This window comes from Bufo bufo, chromosome 3 (genome assembly GCF_905171765.1).
Source record: "Bufo bufo chromosome 3, aBufBuf1.1, whole genome shotgun sequence".
Lineage (NCBI taxonomy): Eukaryota > Metazoa > Chordata > Amphibia > Anura > Bufonidae > Bufo > Bufo bufo.
Genome location: NC_053391.1, coordinates 399,304,253 through 399,326,679, shown reverse-complemented (window position 1 = coordinate 399,326,679; position 22,427 = coordinate 399,304,253). Strand labels below are relative to the sequence as shown.

The 22,427-nt window shown below is 38.7% G+C and overlaps 1 protein-coding gene across 2 annotated transcripts in view; it reads left to right on the top strand.

The window, feature by feature from the left end:
* Positions 1-22,427, top strand: part of GALNT17 (polypeptide N-acetylgalactosaminyltransferase 17) — a 714,899-nt gene that overhangs the window by 363,210 nt on the left and 329,262 nt on the right. For both annotated transcript variants that reach the window (XM_040424819.1, XM_040424818.1), the window contains one exon: positions 12,399-12,596. In XM_040424819.1, the coding sequence (XP_040280753.1) occupies positions 12,399-12,596 (198 nt within the window). The remainder of the gene's footprint in view (positions 1-12,398; positions 12,597-22,427) is intronic.

Here is a 22,427-nt window from a genome sequence, read left to right as displayed (position 1 = left end):
TCGACAATTACATGACATTTATGCAAAGAGTCAGTATTTGCAGTGTTGGTCCTTCTTTTTCAGGACCTCTGCAATTCAACTGGGCATGCTCTCAATCAACTTCTGGGCCAATTCCTGACTGATAGCAACCAATTCTTTCATAATCACTTCTTGGAGTTTGTCAGAATTAGTGGGTTTTTGTTTGTCCACCCGCCTCTTGAGGATTGACCACAAGTTCTCAATGGGATTAAGATCTGGGGAGTTTCCAGGCCATGGACCCAAAATGTCAACGTTTTGGTCCCCGAGCCACTTAGTTATCACTTTTGCCTTATGGCACTGTGCTCTATCGTGCTCGAAAATGCATTGTTCTTCACCAAACTGTTGTTAAATTGTTGGAAGAAGTTGCTGTTGGAGGGTGTTTTGGTACCATTCTTTATTCATTGCTGTGTTTTTGGGCAAAATTGTGAGTGAGCCCACTCCCTTGGATGAGAAGCAACCCCACACATGAATGGTCTCAGGATGCTTTACTGTTGGCATGACACAGGACTGATGGTAGTGCTCACCTTTTCTTCTCCGGACAAGCCTTTTTCCAGATGCCCCAAACAATCGGAAAGAGGCTTCATCGGAAAATATGACTTTGCCCCAGTCCTCAGCAGTCCATTCACCATACTTTCTGCAGAAGATCAATCTGTCCCTGATGTTTTTTTTGGAGAGAAGTGGCTTCTTTGCTGCCCTTCTTGACACCAGGCCATCTTCCAAAAGTCTTCGCCTCACTGTGTGTGCAGATGCGCTCACACCTGCCTGCTGCCATTCCTGAGCAAGCTCTGCACTGGTGGCACTCCGATCCCGCAGCTGAATCCTCTTTAGGAGACAATCCTGGCGCTTGCTGGACTTTCTTGGATGCCCTGAAGCCTTCTTAACAAGAATTGAACCTCTTTCCTTGAAGTTTTTGATGATCCTATAAATTGTTGATTGAGGTGCAATCTTAGTAGCCACAATATCCTTGCCTATGAAGCCATTTTTATGCAATGCAATGATGGCTGCACGCGTTTCTTTGCAGGTCACCATGATTAACAATGGAAGAACAATGATTTCAAGCATCACCCTCCTTTTAACATGTCAAGTCTGCCATTTTAACCCAATCAGCCTGACATAATGATCTCCAGCCTTGTGCTCGTCAACATTCTCACCTGAATTAACAAGATGATTACTGAATTGATCTCAGCAGGTCCTTTAATGACTGCAATGAATTGCAGTGGAAATTTTTTTTTGGGATTAAGTTAATTTACATGGCAAAGAAGGACTATGCAATTGATCTGATCACTCTTCATAACATTCTGGATTATATGCAAATTGCTATTATAAAAACTTAAGCAGCAACTTTTCCAATTTCCAATATTTATGTAATTCTCAAAACTTTTGGCCACGACTGTACATGTACGTCATGGTGATCGGGAGGGTGCAGGAGCTGCGCCTGCCCAATCAGCAGCAGGGGTACGGCAGTCACTGATACCTGGACCCCTGCTGTATGCGCCGGCATCGGTGAAATCACTGATGCCGACGCATTAACCCCTGCACGGGCCGCGGTCAGCACTGACCATGGCACATGCGGCTTCAGACATGTGCGGGGTGGCCATCGGGTCTCCGCTGCTGTGACGGGGACCCGATGGCAGGGAAGTCAGCCCGATGCCTTCCTTAGGCATCGTGGCTGCCTTCCGGGAGAGTCTGTGAGAACCAGAACCCTGGATCTCACAGGCAAGCAGGCTGTAAGTGAATTACATTGAGTAATACACTTACAGCCAAAGCATCACAATACTGAAGTATTGTAATGCATTGTAAAGGGGATCAGACCCTCAAAAGTTAAAGTCCCTGAGCGGGAGAAAAAAAAATAGTGAATTTTTTTTTTTTTTTCATTTCAAGTAAAAAAATATATAAAGCGTTCTTTTCCCAATATAAAGTACATTTTTTTTTTGAAAAATAGGGAAAAAAATAAAAGTAGACATATTAGGTATCGCCACGTCCGTATCGACCGACTCTATAAAAATATCACATGACCTAACCCCTCAGATGAACACCGTCAAAAATATATAAATTCTGCTAAATAAACCATTTTTTTGTCACCTTAGATCATTAAAAATGCAACATCAATCGATCAAAAAGGCGTATACCCCCCAAAAAAGTACCAATCTAACCGTCACCTCATCCCGCAATAAAATGAGCCCCTACCTAAGACAATCTCCCAAAAAAAAATATATATACACTCACCTAAAGAATTATTAGGAACACCATACTAATACGGTTATGGACCCCCTTTTGCCTTCAGAACTGCCTTAATTCTACGTGGCATTCATTCAACAAGGTGCTGATAGCATTCTTTAGAAATGTTGGCCCATATTGATAGGATAGCATCTTGCAGTTGATGGAGATTTGAGGGATGCACATCCAGGGCACAAAGCTCCCGTTCCACCACATCCCAAAGATGCTCTATTGGGTTGAGATCTGGTGACTGTGGGGGCCATTTTAGTACAGTGAACTCATTGTCATGTTCAAGAAACCAATTTGACATGGTGCATTATCCTGCTGGAAGTAGCCATCAGAGGATGGATACATGTTCTCATTCTGTTTACGCCAAATTCGGACTCTACCATTTGAATGTCTCAACAGAAATCGAGACTCATCAGACCAGGCAACATTTTTCCAGTCTTCAACAGTCCAATTTTGGTGAGCTCGTGCATATTGTAGCCTCTTTTTCCTATTTGTAGTGGAGATGAGTGGTACCCGGTGGGGTCTTCTGCTGTTGTAGCCCATCCGCCTCAAGGTTGTGCTTGTTGTGGCTTCACAAATGCTTTGCTGCATAACTCGGTTGTAACGACCTACTCTTTATTTCAGTCAACGTTGCTCTTCTATCAGCTTGAATCAGTCGGCCCATTCTCCTCTTACCTCTAGCATCCACAAGGCATTTTTGCCCACAGGACTGCCGCATACTGGATGTTTTTCCCTTTTCACACCATTCTTTGTAAACCCTAGAAATGGTTGTGCGTGAAAATCCCAGTAACTGAGCAGATTGTGAAATACTCAGACCGGCCCGTCTGGCACCAACAACCATGCCACGCTCAGAATTGCTTAAATCACCTTTCTTTCCCATTCTGACATTCAGTTTGGAGTTCAGGAGATTTTCTTGACCAGGACCACAACCCTAAATGCATTGAAGCAACTGCCATGTGATTGGTTGACTAGATAATTACATTAATGAGAAATAGAACAGGTGTTCCTAATAATTCTTTAGGTGAGTGTATATTGCTCTCAGACTATGGAGACAGCAAGTCATTATTTCTTTTTTGTTTTAAAAATGCTGTTATTGTGTAAAAATTAAATAAATAAGATAAAGTATACATATTAGGTATTGACACATCCGTAATGACCTACTCTATAAAAAATATCACATGACCTAACCCTTCAGATGAACACCGTAAAAAATTAAAAATGAAAACAGTGTCAAAAAAGAAATTTTTTGTCACCTTACATCACAAAAAGTCTAATACCAAGCAATCAAAAAGTCATGCAGGATAAAACTTCCCAGGAAAGATTAAAGGACCTTAACATGTATAGCTTGGAAGAAAGACGAGACAGGGGATATGATAGAAACTTTTAAATACATAAAGGGAATCAACAAGGTAAAAGAGGAGAGAATATTTAAAAGAAGAAAAACTGCTACAAGAGGACATAGTTTTAAATTAGAGGGGCAAAGGTTTAAAAGTAATATCAGGAAGTATTACTTTACTGAGAGAGTAGTGAATGCATGGAATAGCCTTCCTGCAGAAGTGGTAGCTTCAAATACAGTGAAGGAGTTTAAGTATGCATGGGATAGGCATAAGGCCATCCTTCATATAAGATAGGGCCATGGGCTATCCATAGTATTCAGTATATTGGGCAGACTAGATGGTCCAAATGGTTCTTATCTGCCAACACATTCTATGTTTCTATGTTTCTATATGCACCACAAAATCATAACAATCAAACCGTCATCTCATCCCACCCAACCTAAGACAATCTCCCAAAAATAAAAAATAAACTATGGCTCTCAGAATATGGAGATACTAAGACATGTTTTTTTTTTTGTTTCACAAATGCTGTTATTGTGTAAAACTTAAATACATTTTAAAAAGTATACATATTAGGTATCGCCGCTTCCGTAATAACCTGCTGTATAAAATATCACATGACCTAACCCCTCAGGTGAACACCGTAAACAAGTAAAAAGTGTGTCAAAAAAGCAATTTTTGTCATAATACCAAGGGCTCAAATAGTCATATGCCCCCTAAAATAGTACCAATCAAACCGTCATCTCATACCAAAAAGAATGAGCCCCTACATAAGACAGTCGCCCAAAAGATATCTTACAGAATATGGAGAAATTAAAAAATATTTTTTTTTAAAAATGCTTTATTATGTAAAACTGAAACAAACAACCTTATTTGGTATTGTCATGTCCGTAACAACCTTCTCTATAAAAATACCACATGATCTAACCTGTCAGGTGAACATTGTAAATAACAAAAAATAAAAACGGTACTAAAACAGCTATTTTTTGTTACCTTGCCTTAACAAAAAGTGTAATATAGAGAAACCAAAAATCACATGTACCCTAAAATAGTACCAAAAAAACTGCCACCTTATCCCTTAGTATCCAAAATAGTAACTTTTTTGGAGTTTCTACTTTAGGGGTGCATCAGGGGGGTCTTCAAATGTGACATGGCATCCCAGTGAAATGTGCCCTCCAAAAACCATATGGCATTCCTTTCCTTCTGCGCCCTGCCGTGTGCCAGTACAGCAGTTTATGACCACATATAGGTGGTTTCTGTAAACTACAGAATCAGGGCAATAAATATTTCATTTTGTTTGGCTGTTAACCCTTGCTTTGTTAGCAGGAATAATTTTTTTGAAAAAAATGGAAAATCTGCCAAAAAAGTGAAATTCTGAAATTTCATCTCCATTTTCCATTAATTCTTGTGGAACACTTAAAGGGTAAACAAAGTTTGTAAAATCTGTTTTGAAAACCTTGAGGGTGTAGTTTCTAAAATGGGGTCATTTTGGGTGGCTTCTATTAAGTAAGCCTCACAAAGTGACTTAAAAAATGAATTGGTCCTTAAAAAGTGGGTTTTGAAAATTTTAAGATTTGCTTGTAAACTTCTGAGCCTTCTAACATCCCAAAAAAAATTGATGGCATTCACAAAATGATCCAAACATGAAGTAGACATATGGGGAATGTAAAGTTATAAATATTTTTAGAGGTGTTACTATCATTATAAAAGTAGAGAAATTGAAATTTGCAAATTTTTTTAAATTTTTCAGAATTTTCAGTAAATTTGGTATTTTTTTATAAATAAAAATGAAATTTTTGGACTCAATTTTAACACTGTCATGAAGTACAATATGTGACGAGAAAACAATCTCACAATGGCCTGGATAAGTAAAAGCCTTTTAAAGTTATTACCACATAAAGTGACACTGGTCAGATTTGCTAAAACTGGCCTGGTCCTTAAGGTGAAAAATGGCAGGGTCCTTAAGGGGTTAAACAATATCAGTATGTATGGCATTGGTGTGTGATTTGCCTAAAAGTGAACCTGTCACCCTGAAAATGTGAAGTAATCTGGAGGCTGCATGTTTTATAGCAGGAGGGTCTGAACAGATTAATATACAGTATATTGTTTTGTGAGAAAAGATTCAGTGCAAGTTGTATTTCATTCATTTAAATTCCTGCTCATTCTGGGCTTTGAAGTCAAGGAGTTGGTCCTATCAGTGATGACAGCCTTCCCTATATGACTGTGTATACTGGGATAGCTGTCAGTCACTGATAGGACCACCTCCTTGATTTCAAAGAACAGAATGAGCAGCACAGCAATTTTTTTAATGGGGCCCCCCACAGCAATTTCTTTACAACTTCCTCCTCCCATGCAACCCTTACTCCTATGGCTAGTCAATATCACTCTCTCAGATAAGGCCTAGCAGCCGCTTTATCTGTTTCCTATATTGTCTCTGTATATAATGTCCTTTTATAATACTGTTGAGAGGGCTCTGACATTAAAATCTTGTAGTCCTCCTCCTTGGTGGGCTCTTTCTGAGTTCAGTCCCCAAAGCAGCCTCTTCCCCTGCTTCCCCTATAGCTATGCCTCTGCATATATCCATCTGCTCCGCTCCTTCAACTGTAAAACATGCTGCCTGCAGCCCATACCGCATGTTCAACGTGACAGGTTCTTTAACATCAAGTTGCTGACCCTTGTAAATTGGTCCTTGCAAATGACTTCCTACATTTATTATGAAAGTGTGCACATGGAGACTTTTATTTCATCCAACTACCTGAAAATAGTACCACGCTATGATAAAGACACCCTATGGGCTAAATATAACAATTCCACATAAAGCCATATAGTGCCTACAGACAGTAACTGCACAATTCACTAAACTTGTAACAGAGCCAAATTAACAAGGCTATCAACACCCCAGGGTTGGACGAAACCCAGTCTCCAAGGCTCCATTTACACATTTTACAGCTGTGAGTTTACGCAGTGATGAACACATTTATCTGCGTACTGTCAGATAAAGTACAGTACATATATAATGAACAGCTGGTTACAGACTTGACTATGAATTTGTAGGCCTGCAGTACTTAAAGTTTCATTTTCATGGTCTATCCTTAGGATAGGTCATCAAAATCAGATCAGTGGGGGGGGGGGGGGGGGGGGGGGGTCTAACTTTGAGCAGTCTTGGCGATCAGCTGTCTTAGGACAATCGTTCACCAGAGCACTGTGGCCTCTTCCTAACCTGTGACAATCTATTCATAGTTCACATGGCTTAGGTGCAGCTCAGTCCCATTCAAATTAAGGGGCCTGAGGTGCGATACCAATCACAGCCGCTATGCGCTGGACAGAGCTGTGCTTGGTTAGCTGATCGGCGGGGGTGCCGGGTGTTGGACTCTCACTGATCAGTTATTTATGACCTATTCTGAGGATAGGTCATCAATATTAAATACCTGTAATACCTATAATAATACAACTGGCACCATAATAGAAGAGAAAAGTAAGGAAGGAGGGTATTTAATGCAGACAGTATTGTGATGGGTAGCAGCAGCTCTTTACTAGTAGGAGTCACATTACTCTTTTTTGCCTGTTTACTATAGTTGTATTTTCTTTTTATATATACCTTAAAGGTGGGAAATTTGACTCCCTGTAACTTTGCCTCCCTTAATGCTTGCAATTCTGTTCTTTTTAGCAATTTGAGACTACCATGTACTAAGCAGTGGTTATAACGACAAAACAGTTACCATGGTTATTCTTTTTAATGGAATGACAAACTCATAGGATAATAGCACACGCTCACAGTGTTACATAATAGCAGAAATACATTGACAATCATAATAAAATTTGAATCCCTTACTAACCTGTGCCGTGAAAGCATAGCACTAGTAGCATAGGAATCTCAGATTACAAGAGCACAGAGGTTTTGCACACATGATCACTAATCTGAAGACGAATTGTACATTAGTATAAATAGCCATGATCAGTAATGATCACAACATCACAAGTGAATTTTGAATAGATTTCATTAATGAGAAGTAAATTCTATAATAACATATGTTATAGTGCGAACATTTTGTTAGTTACTGTGCTGTGTGAACATGATTTGTCTTTTTCGTAAATGTTCCAGATGGATTAGTCTACTAATTTTCATGTGATTTTCCTAATTGGAAATTGAAAAAAGCCCTTCCTGTGTTATCAGTTTTCCAGATGGAAATTTTGTATCTCAGTCAATGGGAATGCCAACTTTTTCAATGAATATAACTTCACAAATTACTGTAAACAATTACATATATAGTAAGGTTATTATTAATTTGAAGCAATTAAAAAAAATTACATTTATGTTGGTGCTTCCATTTGTGCATCTGTCTATATACAGCTACAGTGCTCCCTCAAGATTAGTGTTGGGCGCGAATATTCGAATCACGAATATTTATCGTGAATATTGGCACTTCAAGAATTCGAAAATATTTAGAATATAGTGATATATATTCGTAATTTAGAATATTCTAGCCTCCCTTCTTGCTTGTGGGCCAATGAGAAGGCTGCAATGTCTTTGTCTGAGCTTAGCAACATCCCTAGCAACCAATAGGAAAGTTGCCTACCCCTTACTATATAAGAACCTCCCCAGCAGCCATTTTCTACAGTTTTTTTAAAGTTCTGAGAGAGACAGCAGTATCATTGCTGCGCTCTTTTCTTTCCACACTACATTAGATAGATAGTTAGATAGCTTATATATATATAATACAGATCGTTAGTGGGAGATAGTCAGTGTAGGTTATATCCTGATATAGTGTAGCTGTTGCAGTGCAGGGTGTTAGCTAGTGTGATAGGTTCTGCTGTCCATACATACATGCAGACCTGCTAAAATGTGAAGTTTCACATATTGCGGCAAAATGTTCACATCAGTAGTGCCGATTAGCGCGATTGCGAATATATTGGAGCACTCTATCTGCATATAAAGCCATTTTTAATGTTCTGCCGTGCCAACCATTTTCTCCAGTCTCAGGAAACTTCTAGCAGCTTGGAAAATGTAGCAAAAGTGACCCGCGCCTGTATTTCGTGCGCATTATGCGAATATTACATTGTCGATTTTTTGCAATCAAGAAAATAATCTTGAATTTGCGAATATATGACGAATATTCGCCCAAATATTCATGAAATATTGCAAATTCAAATATAGCCCCTGCCGCTCATCACTAATCAAGATACAGTGGCCTCAGGATACAATATTTTCAACATACATTGGTGTTTTCTGACCCATCGTAAGTTGAAACTAGATTCAACATACAATGCATCAGACTCAGATCTAACCATTCAAATCACTTCTCTGGTAAAATATCTGTATTAGTTGCCAGTTAGCAGCTATTTCTGACTGTTATATGTAAGGACTTCATTTATCTGTCTTAGTTATCTGCCTATTTTTCAAAAATCTAAATTTTTTGTTATCTTGGATGACATTCTGGGACTTTGGCACCGATTACTCAAGTTACAATGGTTTCAACATAGTCCTGTAACTACGGTAATAATATTGTATCTTGAGGGACCACTGTATTTTGATCCAAAAGTATTAATCACTTAGAAACTAGTAACCTGTGCATCCCATTGTAGGCACTGACTATTACTTTATTTTTTCCTTTTATGAATTGTAATGTTTTATAACCTTTTTACAATCTTAGGGTAAGTTCACATGTTGTTTTTAATGCATTTTTGCAATTTTTTTAAGTTAAGGTCTAAAAAGGTAGTAAAAGAATTCCAATATTTGGAGATCTTTTAATCCTTGTTCATTTAAAAGGCAAAAAAAGGCATAATCTTTAGGTATAATTCTGAGAACAATGGAATGAAAATTGTGAACTTCTGACACTACAATGATTTACCCAATCTTTAGTTAAAATATGATAAAATAGAGTTCACATTCTTCATATCCAATTCTGTCATGCATGAGATATTGTTATTTTACTATTACCCTTTTTTACATCTGAGGTAAAGTGATCTTTAAGAAAATATATTGCAATTCACAAGTTCCACATTTAACCCCTTCCTGACACATGACGTACTATTACATCATGAAAGTCGTAATAGTACGTCATGGTGATCGAGTGGGCACCGGAGCGGTGCACGCCCGATTACTGCAGCGGTCTGGCAGTCCCTGATAACCCTGCTTTTACAGCTATGTCGGCGGATTAACCCCTTCGATAGAAGGAGTTCACTGCTGGTTAGGGAGCCCATAGGGTCCCTGCGCTGCTGTGGTGGGGACCCGATGGGTGAATAAGCAGCTCGATGTCATGCAGAGGCTGCCCAATACTATGCACGGCATCAGGACCTGCTTTCTACCGGTTAGTGTATTACTCTGTATAATACACTAACAGGCAATGCATTACAGTACAGATGTATTGTATTGCATTGCAGAGGGAATCATACCCCCAAAAGTTAAAGTCCCAAAGTGGGACAGAAATAAATAAAGTTTAAAAAGTGTTTTTAATAATAAAAATAAAGTTTCAAGTAAAAAAAGAAAAAACGCCCCTTCCCCCAGATTTTATAATAAAAAATAGAAAAATATAGAAAAAACACACATATTTGGTATCGCCGCGTCCATAACGACCGGCTCTATAAATATATCACATGATCCACCCTTCACCTTACATCACAAAAATTGCAACACCAACCGAACAAAATGGCGTACACAAAATAGTACCAATCAAACCGTCACCTCATCCTGCAGAAAATTAGATCCTACCTAAGACAATCGGTCAAAAAATTAAAAAAAAGCTATCTTTCTCAGACAATGGAGACACTAAAATATGATTTTTTTCTGCTTCAAAACTGCTATTATTGTGCTAAAGTGAAATAAATAAAAAAAAGTTGACATATTACGTATCACCACGTCCATAACAACCTGCTCTATAAAAATTTCACATGACCTAACCTCTCAGATGAACACCGTAAAAAATAAAAATAAAAACTGCGCCCAAAAAGGTTTTTTTGTCACTTTACATCACAAAAATTGCAACACCAAGCGATCAAAAAGGCATATGCCCCCCAAAATAGTACCAATCAAACCGCCACCTCATCCCGCAAAAACTGAGACCCTAGCTAAGACAATTGGTCAAAAAAATAAAAAGCTATGGCTCTCAGACTATGGAGACACTGAAACATAATTTTGTTTTGTTTCAAAAATGATATTATTGTGTAAAACTTAAACAAATAAGAAAAAGTATACATATTGGGTATTGACTTGTCCGTAACGATCTGCTCTATAAAAATGTCACATGACCTAACCCCTCAGGTGAACTTTGTAAAAATAAATAAATAAAAACTGTGCCACAATTACACATTTTTTAGTCACCTTGCCCCATAGAGTGCAATAATGAATGATCAAAAAAATCATATGTACCCAAAAATTGTACCAATAAAAATGTCAACTCTTCCTGAAAAACAAGCCCCTACACAAGACAATCAGCAGAAAAATAAAAAAATAAGGCGTTCAGAAAATGGAGACACAAAAACATTTATTTCAAAAATGCTTTATTATGTAAAACTGAAACAAACAAAGCCAGTAGACATATTTGATATCATTGCATCCGTAACAACCTGCTCTATAAAAATAGCAAATGATCTACCCTGTCAGATGAATGTTGTAAAGAAAAAAAGTGCCAAAACAGCAATTTATTTTTTACCTTGCCTCCCAAAAAACGCAATATAGAGCAATTAAAAATCATATGTTCCCCAAAATAGTACCAGGAAAACTGGCACCTTATCCCCTAGATTCCAAAATAGGGTCACTTTTTGGGAGTTTCTACTGTAAGGGTGCATTAGGGGGGCTTTAAATGGGAGATGGCATCTAAAAACCAGCCCAGCAAAAATTTGCCTTCCAAAAACCATATGGCACTTTTTTTCTGCACCCTGCCATGTGCCCTTACATTAGTTTACGACCACATGTGGGGTGTTTCTGTAAACCGCAGAATCAGGGTAATCAATACTGAGTTTTGTTAGACTGTTAACCCTTGATATGTTAAAGAATTCTTTTTATTAAAATGGAAAATTTGCCAAAAAAGTTAAATTTTGAAATTTCATCTCCATTTTCCTTTAATTTTTGTGGAACACCTAAAGGGTTAACAAGGTTTGTAGAATCAGTTTTGAGTAACTTGAGGGGTGTAGTTTCAACAATGAGGTAATTTATGGGGGGTTTCACTATGTAAGCCCCACAAAGTGACTTCAGACCTGAACTGTTCTTTAAAAAGTGGGTTTTAGAAATTTTCTTAAAAATTTTAAGAATTGCTTCTAAATTTCTAAGCCTTTTAACGCCCTAAAAAAATATGGGAAATGTTAAGTAACAAATATTTTATGAGGTATCACTTTCTGCTTTAAAAGCAGAGAAACTTTTTTTTAGAAAATTGCTAATTTTTCAAAGTTTTTGGTTAAATTTGGGATTTTTTCATAAATAAAGGTGAAATCTATTGACTTAAATTTATGACTATCATGAAGTACAATGTGTCACGAGAAAACAATCTCAGAATGGCTTGGATAAATTAAAGTGTTCCAAAGCTATTACCACATAAAATGACACAAAAACTGGCCTGGGGTAGAAGGGGTTAAAACATGAAGAGGAAATGGAGTGTTCATGGTTGATATGATAAACACAGCTGAAATCCAAACTGTTGTTTGAGTTACACAATAACTGTCTACCCGGCTTATAAATCTTTTGAAGAAAGGGCTATCTGTCTCCTTTAGCTTTATTATCCTAAGTTACATCCTTTACCTTTCTTTTTGTTTCTGATATGACTTGCAACGGCTTCTATGTAATATTTTTATGTAAATCGCCTTGATCACTATTTTTTTTTATAGGGCTGAGCCAGTTTTATCTCGAATACAAGAAAACAGAAAAAGAGTCATTTTGCCTTCAATAGACAATATTAAGCAAGATACATTTGAAGTTCAGAGATATGAAAATTCAGCACATGGATACAGCTGGGAACTTTGGTGCATGTACATAAGTCCTCCAAAAGACTGGTGGGATGCAGGGGATCCATCTTTACCGATAAGGTAATTAAAGCCTGTTCGACTAATCAGTAAACATAGGATGACTTACTTTTATGGCTGTTTTTAAAGTTTTCTTTATATTATAACATACAGTTCTTCTTTTATTCCCAACCACACAGGTTCCATTGAGTAAAATTTAGAGTAATCTGAGTATATCTAAAGGTTTAGGCTGTTTTGAGGTATTACATATTACAATGATCTGTTTAAATGGTTTATGAAATTCCTGATATTAAACAGATCATAAAGTGTCCACACACACTGTGACCTGAAAAAATTTGCCATCATCTAGGGAAAACTGGCAGCCAATGTTCTGTAATGTCACCACAAGGAAAATGAAACATTGCACAGTACATAATCAAATCAATTTACAAAGAGAAAAAAAACTGCAGCTCTCACCTGTGTTGTTCTTGGGGAGGCACGGAAAAGGCCTGGACACGGCCATGCACCAATTTGAGGAAAAAAGCAGTGAAATCCAGCTTCCCATAAAAAGATGAACTTTATTTACTTGCGGTAAAATCCAGACATCATTTGCATGTACAGTCCATTCTCATGTACAGTCTACGCGTTTCGGACACTTGTATACCGGTCCTTCATCATGACATACAATAAATGAAATAAACCTCTTCCTTTTAAACAGGTGCTATACCACAACCAATTATTTGTTCCTATCACATGATCACTGTGGGAGGGGAACTACAAAACACCTGAAGAAATGTTTAACCCTTAAAATAACTCCTTAAAAACACATTTATTTACACTGAAGAACTAAGTCATGTCTTTTGTTTAGACCGTTGGGGGCACAACTTCTCAATTTAAACATCCAGAATGCTTCCCTACTCAAAAGGTTTTGTTTATGATCACCTCCTCTAATAGGAAAATAGACCGCAAACGCCACCGTGTTCCCTTTGTGAACAGTGGCAAAATGCAAGCTTGCAGCAGAGACATTACGTGTTCTAAAATAGGGAATATCTGACAAATGTTTGCGCACCCTAACATTAATCTGTTGTGTTGTACATCCTACATACTGCAAATGACATTCTTTACAGGTAATCACATATATTGCAAAATCTGTATTGCAATTGAGGTATTGTTGAATCGCATGACTTCTTCTATTCGTTGTGGATGTAACATTTTGGCCGACAGTCATGTGGCTACAACAAATACATCTGTTGCTGCCACATTTATAGCTTTCTTTGTAGGAGAGCTATGTACGTTTAGTAGTGGGACAATCATAGAATAGGCCGGGACAAATTTTCTGTCCTAAAGTGGGGGCCCTTCGTGTAACACATCTTATTCCTGTCGATACCATATCCCTCCACTCCTTATCATAATTGAGTACTGGTAAATGTCGTTGAATAATCCTGCAAATCTCTGCATAGTCCTCGCTATAGGCTGTAACAAAAGTAATAGGTTTTCCTTTTATTATTTTTTCATTTTTTATTTTCTATTCTTGTTTCTCTTTCTAGATTTATCCTTATTTTGAGGGAACATCAAACCCTTTCTTTCAAGAGATAATGCCCATTGTTTGACATTCTCTATGGATCTGGCTGTATACTGTCTTACTTGCAACCTAGTTGCCACTCTGTCAGCTTCCTGTACAAAAGTAGACATATTAGAACAGTTACGTCTTGCCCTGGTCATTTCGCCCCTGGGTATATTCTTACATGTGGCGGATGGCAGGCAGTCCCAAGAGGGACACGGAGGGACCTCTTTCCCTGCACTGTGTGTACGTTTTGAATATCCAATAAAGAACATGCAAGATTTTATCTCATTCATGCTGGAAATCTGTTTATCTGAATGTAGGCGGTGGTATTGCCCGCAGCTTCTTTTCTAAAATTGGATGTCAGCAGCCTGGTAGTGTGAATATCGCCTTGCAAACATAGATCTAAAAAGACAATCGATCTAAGATCATAATGTAGACTGAATTTTAAGAATCTATGCCCTGGTTCAAAAACTCTCCAAAAGTTGATATGTCCGCTGTCCCTCCTTGCCACACCATCAACATGTCATATATATAACATCCTTACCATTTAATACATTGAAAGAAAGGATTCATCTCTGTAAATAAAAAATGTTTTTCCCACCATGACATGAAAATATTTTCTATGGATGGTGAGAATTTGGCTCCCATAGAAACTCCAAAGATCTGGAGAATAAAATCTCCATTAAACATAAACAATTTATGTTTAAGCAGAAAATCAGTTGCCATACATAAAAAAAAAATGGAGTTCCACTGTATAGTTGCTATAGGTAACCAAAAACCATTGTACAGCCTCAATAGCAAGGAGGTGGGGAATATTAGTATATAGTGATAACACATCAGCAGTTATCCAAATGTATCACTCCTTCCGCATGAAATCCTCAAAAGACTGTAAAACCATACATGTATCTCTAAAAAAAACCTGGCATATGCGGTACCAAAGGCTGCAGGAGGGAATCCACCTACTCAGATAACCTCTCTGAGTATGAGCCAATACCGGCAACAATCGATCTTATAGGGGGTGGAAATCCACCTTTATGGACCTTTGGTACAGTAGCGCATAAAAATTGAAATGACCAGATGTTCAACATAAATATATTCAGTTTCTTTTTGATTGAAAATGCCGAGGAAATGATCCTTTTGTAGGATCTTCCTGAGTTCCTGCTGATAGAGGGGGAGCGGGTTACTTTTTAATGGTAAATAGACTGCAGTGTCACCCAACATATTTATGAATAAAAAGTAACAGGCACTCAACTTCTGGAACCACACCAAGAGATTATGTATAAATAAATATATATTTATTAAGTGGTATTGCCTAAAAGATGTCCTATAACTAGGTAAAACAATGTATTGAAATCAAGTGGAAACGTGGAGTAAAAACAATGTACCCCGGTATCAAACGTACATAAAAACAATGTATCAAAATCGGATAAAAACAATGTATCTTGATCTCTGCGTATAGATTGGAGAATAGACTAAATACAGTACACCTATATTGTTCCTGCAGCGTAAAATAGTAAAAGTGTTCATGCAACATAAGGTGGAATCATAGACGTGGTTTCTAATGTTCAAGCCAAAAATGATGCAGTTCGCATAAGAATATTCCTGTGCATAAGGTATAGATCCACATAGTTGGTTCCCCTTTGCAAAAGGTTGCTTTATATCAACCTGTCTTCCGGAGGATATAATATCCTTCGGATAGGTTTGGAGTAGTTAAAATATGTCAGTGCTATTACACACTTGCAGTCAACTATGTGCCAATACTCCTTAGAATATATAAATAGAGTACACCTTGACTGATAGAAGGTCAGATGGTTCAACCTGGCGGCTGGAAACTAAGGTGCCTGTTCAGTTGTGGCACAGTCCCCTTAAGTAAATTGCCTTGTGTTAGTATAACACTTATCCCTTTGTACCTTAGGTGAGAATGTCATATGGTACCGTTGCTGTGTGGCGTCCCACGCAGCAGCCGGTATCTGGTTGTCTATCACCTCCCTCCTGAAAGCCACTCCGAACGCAGTAGCCCACCTCCCGGCTGCGCCGAACACAATAGTCCGAGAGAAGTGACTTGCGTCCCACGTGGTTGGGGCTCGGCGTCCCACGTGCCCGACGAACCAGCATCCGGTACGGTCTTATCCTCAGTGTGAGGGGGAGGTTCGTATGTTGCTTCTCTGTCAGAGCGAATCTTCTACTTCTTCGTAGGGCGCTCTTCTAGTTCATATCCATGGATATCAGGTTGTGGGTTTTGGGTTGCATAGGTATAAGGCTTCTTTAACCATACGCATTTTGGAGTGTCAACTCACTCCTTCCTCAGTGGTTAATTATGTCCCCATCCCAAACCCACTTATATAGTCAGCTGAATAATCATCATCAGAATTCCTTGGGCTATCTCAAAGTTAAGCACTGGATCACACCCCGTTCCTTATATGCTTCTTGATTATCTATCTTGGTCAAAACAGTCCAATTGGAAAAACTGTTCCATAAGGTATGTTCACCATAATGAACTGCGGCCTCACGCGAAAAAACGCACTTGCGGTTTTGATGCGTTTTTCGTGCGTTTTCTTGTATTTTGGCATCTGGCTTCGTATCCGGGTTGGCTTTTTACAGGCTTAATGGTGTGATTGTTTTTCCACATGAAGAGAGATCATATTGGCCAAAAATGAATATGTTACATCTCCCTATGATGACATATTCTATAAAGTGTAAGCAGCCGCACCGCTTATGTACACAATATGGAACTGTCCATTTTTAAGAGCTTATTATTAAAACATGTTGCTAAAAATATATTGCTAAAATATATAGATGCATAGAACTTTGTTTATGGAATGATTACAACATAGGTAACAAAATTGGTCATCTTTAAAATGTTGGGGATAAATTGTCCCGCATATCACTTAGTTGTGTTGTTTTTTCTCGGTACATGATCAATTGGGGTATCTTGGGGGTGCGTACTTCAGGGGATATTGAGGACGTCAACCCCTCGTCAAGGGGAGATCGGAATGCTGGTAAAACAGCCTGACTCCGATCTCCCATCGACGGGGGGCAATCGCCCGGACCACTGGCAGGGGTAAATTAATTTGTCATAAGTGTGAGGGCATATAAGGTCGCGTGTTGGGCCTTCATAGAGCCGGTTGAGGGAAGAATAGGACGACGACCTCTCGCCCAAGGGACATTGGAGTGCTGATAAACAGCCGGAAGCCAATCTCCCGTCGGCGGGGGGCAATCCAGTTCCAGTTCAGCGTTAAAGGGCTTCTGTCAGCCCACTAAACCGTTTTTTTTTTTTTGCTTAATAATAACCCCTACACTGCGATTTATCCATACATAAGTAAAATAATAATTTTGGTTCAGTAGAATTTGCTAAAACCCTATTTTTATAATATGTAAATTACCTTGCTACCAGCAAGTAGGGCGGCTACTTGCTGGTAGCAGCCGCATCCTCCGATGGTAATGACGCCCCCTCTGCTTGTTGATTGACAGGGCCAGCGGACGGGATCTTTCTCCGCTGGCCCTGCCTGTTTTCATTCAATATCTGGCGCCTGCGCCGCGGCCGTACCTATCTTCAATCGGCGCAGGCGCACTGAGAGGCGGCCACTCACTCGGCCGCTTCATCCTCAATGCGCCTGAGCCGATGACGTCACATCTACACCCGGCGCAGGCGCATTGAGGATGAAGCGGCCGAGTGAGTGCCTCTCAGTGTGCCTGCGCCGATTGAAGATAGGTACGGCCGCGGCGCAGGCGCCAGATATTGAATGAAAACAGGCAGGGCCAGCGGAGAAATATCCCGTCCGCTGGCCCTGTCAATCAACAAGCAGAGGGGGCGTCATTACCATCGGAGGATGCGGCTGCTACCAGCAAGTAGCCGCCCTACTTGCTGGTAGCAAGGTAATTTACATATTATAAAAATAGGGTTTTAGCAAATTCTACTGAACCAAAATTATTATTTTACTTATGTATGGATAAATCACAGTGTAGGGGTTATTATTAAGCAAAAAAAAAAAAACGGTTTAGTGGGCTGACAGAAGCCCTTTAAGGACCCCTGGCAGGAGTGTGTTAAACTCAAAAATTCTTCTAGATTCCAATCTTGGCATCCTTTTAATATGGTCCCCTCCTCTCCAGTGTATGTCCACCTTTTCAAGTGCAGCAAAGGTAAGTCCCCTAGGGTCTTGATTGTGATATTGCCTGAAATGTGCTGATAATGCATGATTATCGTAACCCTTTCTTATATTTGATAAGTGTTCAGCAATTCTTTTTTTCAATTTTCTTTTAGTAATCCCTATATATTGTTTCCCACATCGACACTCTATGATGTAAATCCCATTTGTAGAATTGCGTGATAGGAATTCTTTGATTTTGTGTATGAATCCATTCTGTGTGGACCTTATTTTGCTCATTTTCTTTAGGGATGGCGAGATTTTGCAGTTATTGCACTTCTCACACTTCTAGAACCCTTTCATGTTGAGCCATTTGTTTATGGATTGTGTGCTCTTTTTGTTGCAGTTGATCATTGGTGCTATTTTAAGTCCGAGATTTGGGGCCTTGGTGTACGCAATCTGTGGGGTTGCCGCTACTATGGGGCCTATATGTTTATCCTTCAAAATAAAGTGCAAGTGCTTTTTAATAATTCGTTCAACTGTCTTGTACTGTATGTTGAACGGTAGAATGATGCTGATGGTTTCCTCCTCACTGCTTTTTTCTACCTTAGTGTTTGTTTGTTTTTTAAAAGTCTGTCTATCTAGTTGGTACACTTTAGATAGGGATTTTTCTATTGCTTCAACCAGATACTCTTTCATTACAAATTAAGGTTTCATTGCCTGGGCCTCCTTCCCAAATTGTTCATTAGAAGAACAATTAAATTTGATTCAGCGAAATTGGCCAGTCTGTATATTGAGAAGCCACCTTGTTAGGTGGCAACTGGAGTATAGCATATATCAATTTTTAGCTACTGGTTTTTGGTATGTATTACACATGAGTCTATTGTGATTTACTGTAATTTGTAAGTCTAAGAATACTACTTGAAATTGGCTAAAATTTGCTATGAATTTCAAATTGGATGTATTTTTATTCAGTTCTTCCAAAAACAGCTGCAATTCTCCCCCACTACCTTGCCAAAATGTCAACATATTTAGAGTCTGTGTCCTGTGAACATTGCTATCCAGCAAGACCACCGCTCCCCTTTACCTGCTTCCTTGATGGTTAAATAATGGAGATCTATTAAATCCTTAAGTGCACTATATTCCTCCTTCGTTATATTGTTTTTTCTATATTTGATGCTGTCATTTAGTAAACACAAATCTTTCTCCACTAACTCCTGGAAACTATTAAGAGCTGGGGATCTGGAATGAATGGGATAAAAATCCCATTGGTATACAAGGGTCCGAAACACGTAGACTGTACATGAGAATGGACTGTACATGCAAATGATGTCTGGATTTTACTGCAACTAAATAAAGTTCATATTTTTATGGGAAGCTGGATTTCAATGGATTGTCTATCTATAGCAGGAGAGGACAGGTCTTCACAGCAAGAGACACTTTTTGCAACCACTTTTCCCCCTATCCAATATAAGAGGATCCTTCAGTATGTGAAATGGGTTTTCTTAAATGGACAACCTCTTTAAGAACCCACAATACATTGGAACAGTAAATGATGAGATCATCATGCAATTGCCTGTTGAAATCAGAGACTTTCTTGGCTCTACATATGGGTTGCTAATTCAGCAGTACTCTAGATAGGTCTAATGAGCTTTTTGAATAATTGTTTTCTTCTAATGCCTAAGTCTATATGGGGGCACATTTAGTACCTACAATTTAATATTTTGTAATAAACTGCCAATGGAGCATACTGTACCACAATATTTTTTCACCAATTCCATTTCAAACGCCGAAAAAAACTACAGTACAGTATATGCTTTAGAAATAAATGGGCATATTTTTCGGTGTAATGTGGATGTAATATTATGATGAGTGCATACAACTCAGAACTATTGAGATCAAATTATGTTATATGCATAAGTCCAGTGGGGTATGATATGAGAAAAAAAGTCTCAAGGAAACATTTTACTGGTTAAAACTCTGATGCAGTAAAAGAGGTTTCCCCAGAGTGACAACGTATCACCTCATGCACATGTTCTGTTCACTGCTACTCTTATCAAACCCTATGGGACAAGATATCCAAGACAATTAACATCAGCATTCCCATAGGTTTATAATAAAGCAGCTATGTGCTTGCTCAACCATGGCTCCATTCAAATGAGGCACAAAAGAACCCCATTCCTGTGATCTCTGAGGGTCCCTGTGGTTGGACCTCCGTGGAAGAAATAGTCAATCGGGATATTTAAGTAAATAAAAAACAAGAAAAACACCACTTGATTTTAAACTTTTCAATTTGTGCTACATGCATTTGATAATGTTGTTAATCCTTTAGTAAGATAATCATAGGCAGGATAATAATGCAGACTTCTGAAAGGGAAACTTTATTGGAATAAAGAGTAGCTTTTGAAAATATAAATGCCTTCATACAATTAAAGGCTACAATAGTCAGTGATGTCATTACTTGAAGGGCTATATTCTTATATGAGTGTATTTATAAAAATGCTTTTAATATGTCTTACTTAGAATAGGTGACAATTTAATTTCAAAGAATTGCATTTAAGAAAATTATTTGGAGGAACTGCCTTATACAGTGAGGAACAGAAGTATTTGAACACCCTGCGATTTTGCAAGTTCTCCCACTTAGAAATCATGGAGGGGTCTGAAATTCACATTGTAGGTGTATTACCACTCTGAGAGACAGAATAAAATAAAAAAAATCAGGAAATCACATTGTATGACTTTTTAAAAATGTATTTGTCTTGCACTGCTGAACATAAGTATTTGAACACCTGAGAAAATCAGTGATAATATTTGGTACAGAAGCCTTTGTTTGCAATTACAGAGGTCAAACGTTTCCTGTAGTTTCCTTGACCAGGTTTGCACACACTGCAACAGGGATTTTGGCCCACTTCTCCACACAGATCTCCTCTAGATTTGTCAGATTTCGAGGCTGTAGCTGAGCAACATGGAGTTTCAGCTCCCTCCAAAGATGTTCTATTGGATTAAGGTCTGGAGACTGGCTAGGCCACTACAGAACCTTGATATGCTTCTTAAGGATCCTGGCTGTGTGCTTCGGGTCGTTGTCACGTTGGAAGACCCAGCCATGACCCATCTTCAATGCTCTGACTGAGGGAAGGAGATTGTTGCTCAAAATCTCACAATAAATGGCCCTATTCATTCTCTCCTTAATACAGTGCAGTCGTCCTGTCCCCCTTCGCAGAAAAGCACCCCCAAAGCATGATGTTACCACCCCCATGCTTTACAGTAGGGATGGTGTTCTTGGGATGCAACTCTCATCCTTCTTTATCCTCCAAACACGACGAGCAAAGTTTAGACCAAAAAATTCTACTTTGGTCTCATCTGACCACATGACTTTCTCCCATGCCTCCTCTGGATCATCCAGATGGTCATTGGCAAACTTCAGACGGGCCTGGACATGTGATGACTTGAACAGAGGAACCTTCCGTGCCATGCATGATTTGAAACCATGACAGCGTAGTGTTCGACCGACAATTACCTTTGAAACTGTAGTCCCAGCTCTCTTCATGTCATTGACCAGCTCCTCCCTTGTAGTTCTGGGCTGATTCCTCACCTTTCTTATTATCAGTGATACCCCACGAGATGAGATCTTGCATGGAGCCCCAGTTCGAGAGAGACTGACAGTCGTCTTTAGACTCTTCCATTTTCTAACAATTGCTCCAACAGTTGATCTATTTTCACCAAGCTGCTTGGCATTTGCCCCGTAGCCCTTTCCAGCCTTGTGGAGGTCCACAATTTTGTCTCTGGAGTCTTTTGACAGCTCTTTGGTCTTGCCCATGGTAGTAGTTGGCGTCTGACTGACTGTGGGGTGGACAGGGGTCTTTATTGAGCTCAGACAGGTCCTACTAAGTTATATTAATGAGTGGAGTAGAGGTGGACTTTTTAAAGGCAGAGTAACAGGTCTTTCAGACAGCCAGAATTCTTGCTGTTTCTCAGGTGTTCAAATACTTCAGCAGGGCAAATAAATTCTTTCAATATCATACAATTAGATTTTCTTTTTTTAATTTTTTTATTCTGTCTCTCAGAGTGGGAATGCACCTACAATGTGAATTTCAGACCCCTCCATCATTTTTAAGTGGGAGAACCTCACTGTACATTTTGCTGAAATTATCTGGATAACAGTTTGCAACATAATTTGTGACACAACACCTTGTACCATTTGTACAATATTAAAATAAAAAATTAGTATAAATGTACACGTGAATATATCAAACTTTACAATATATC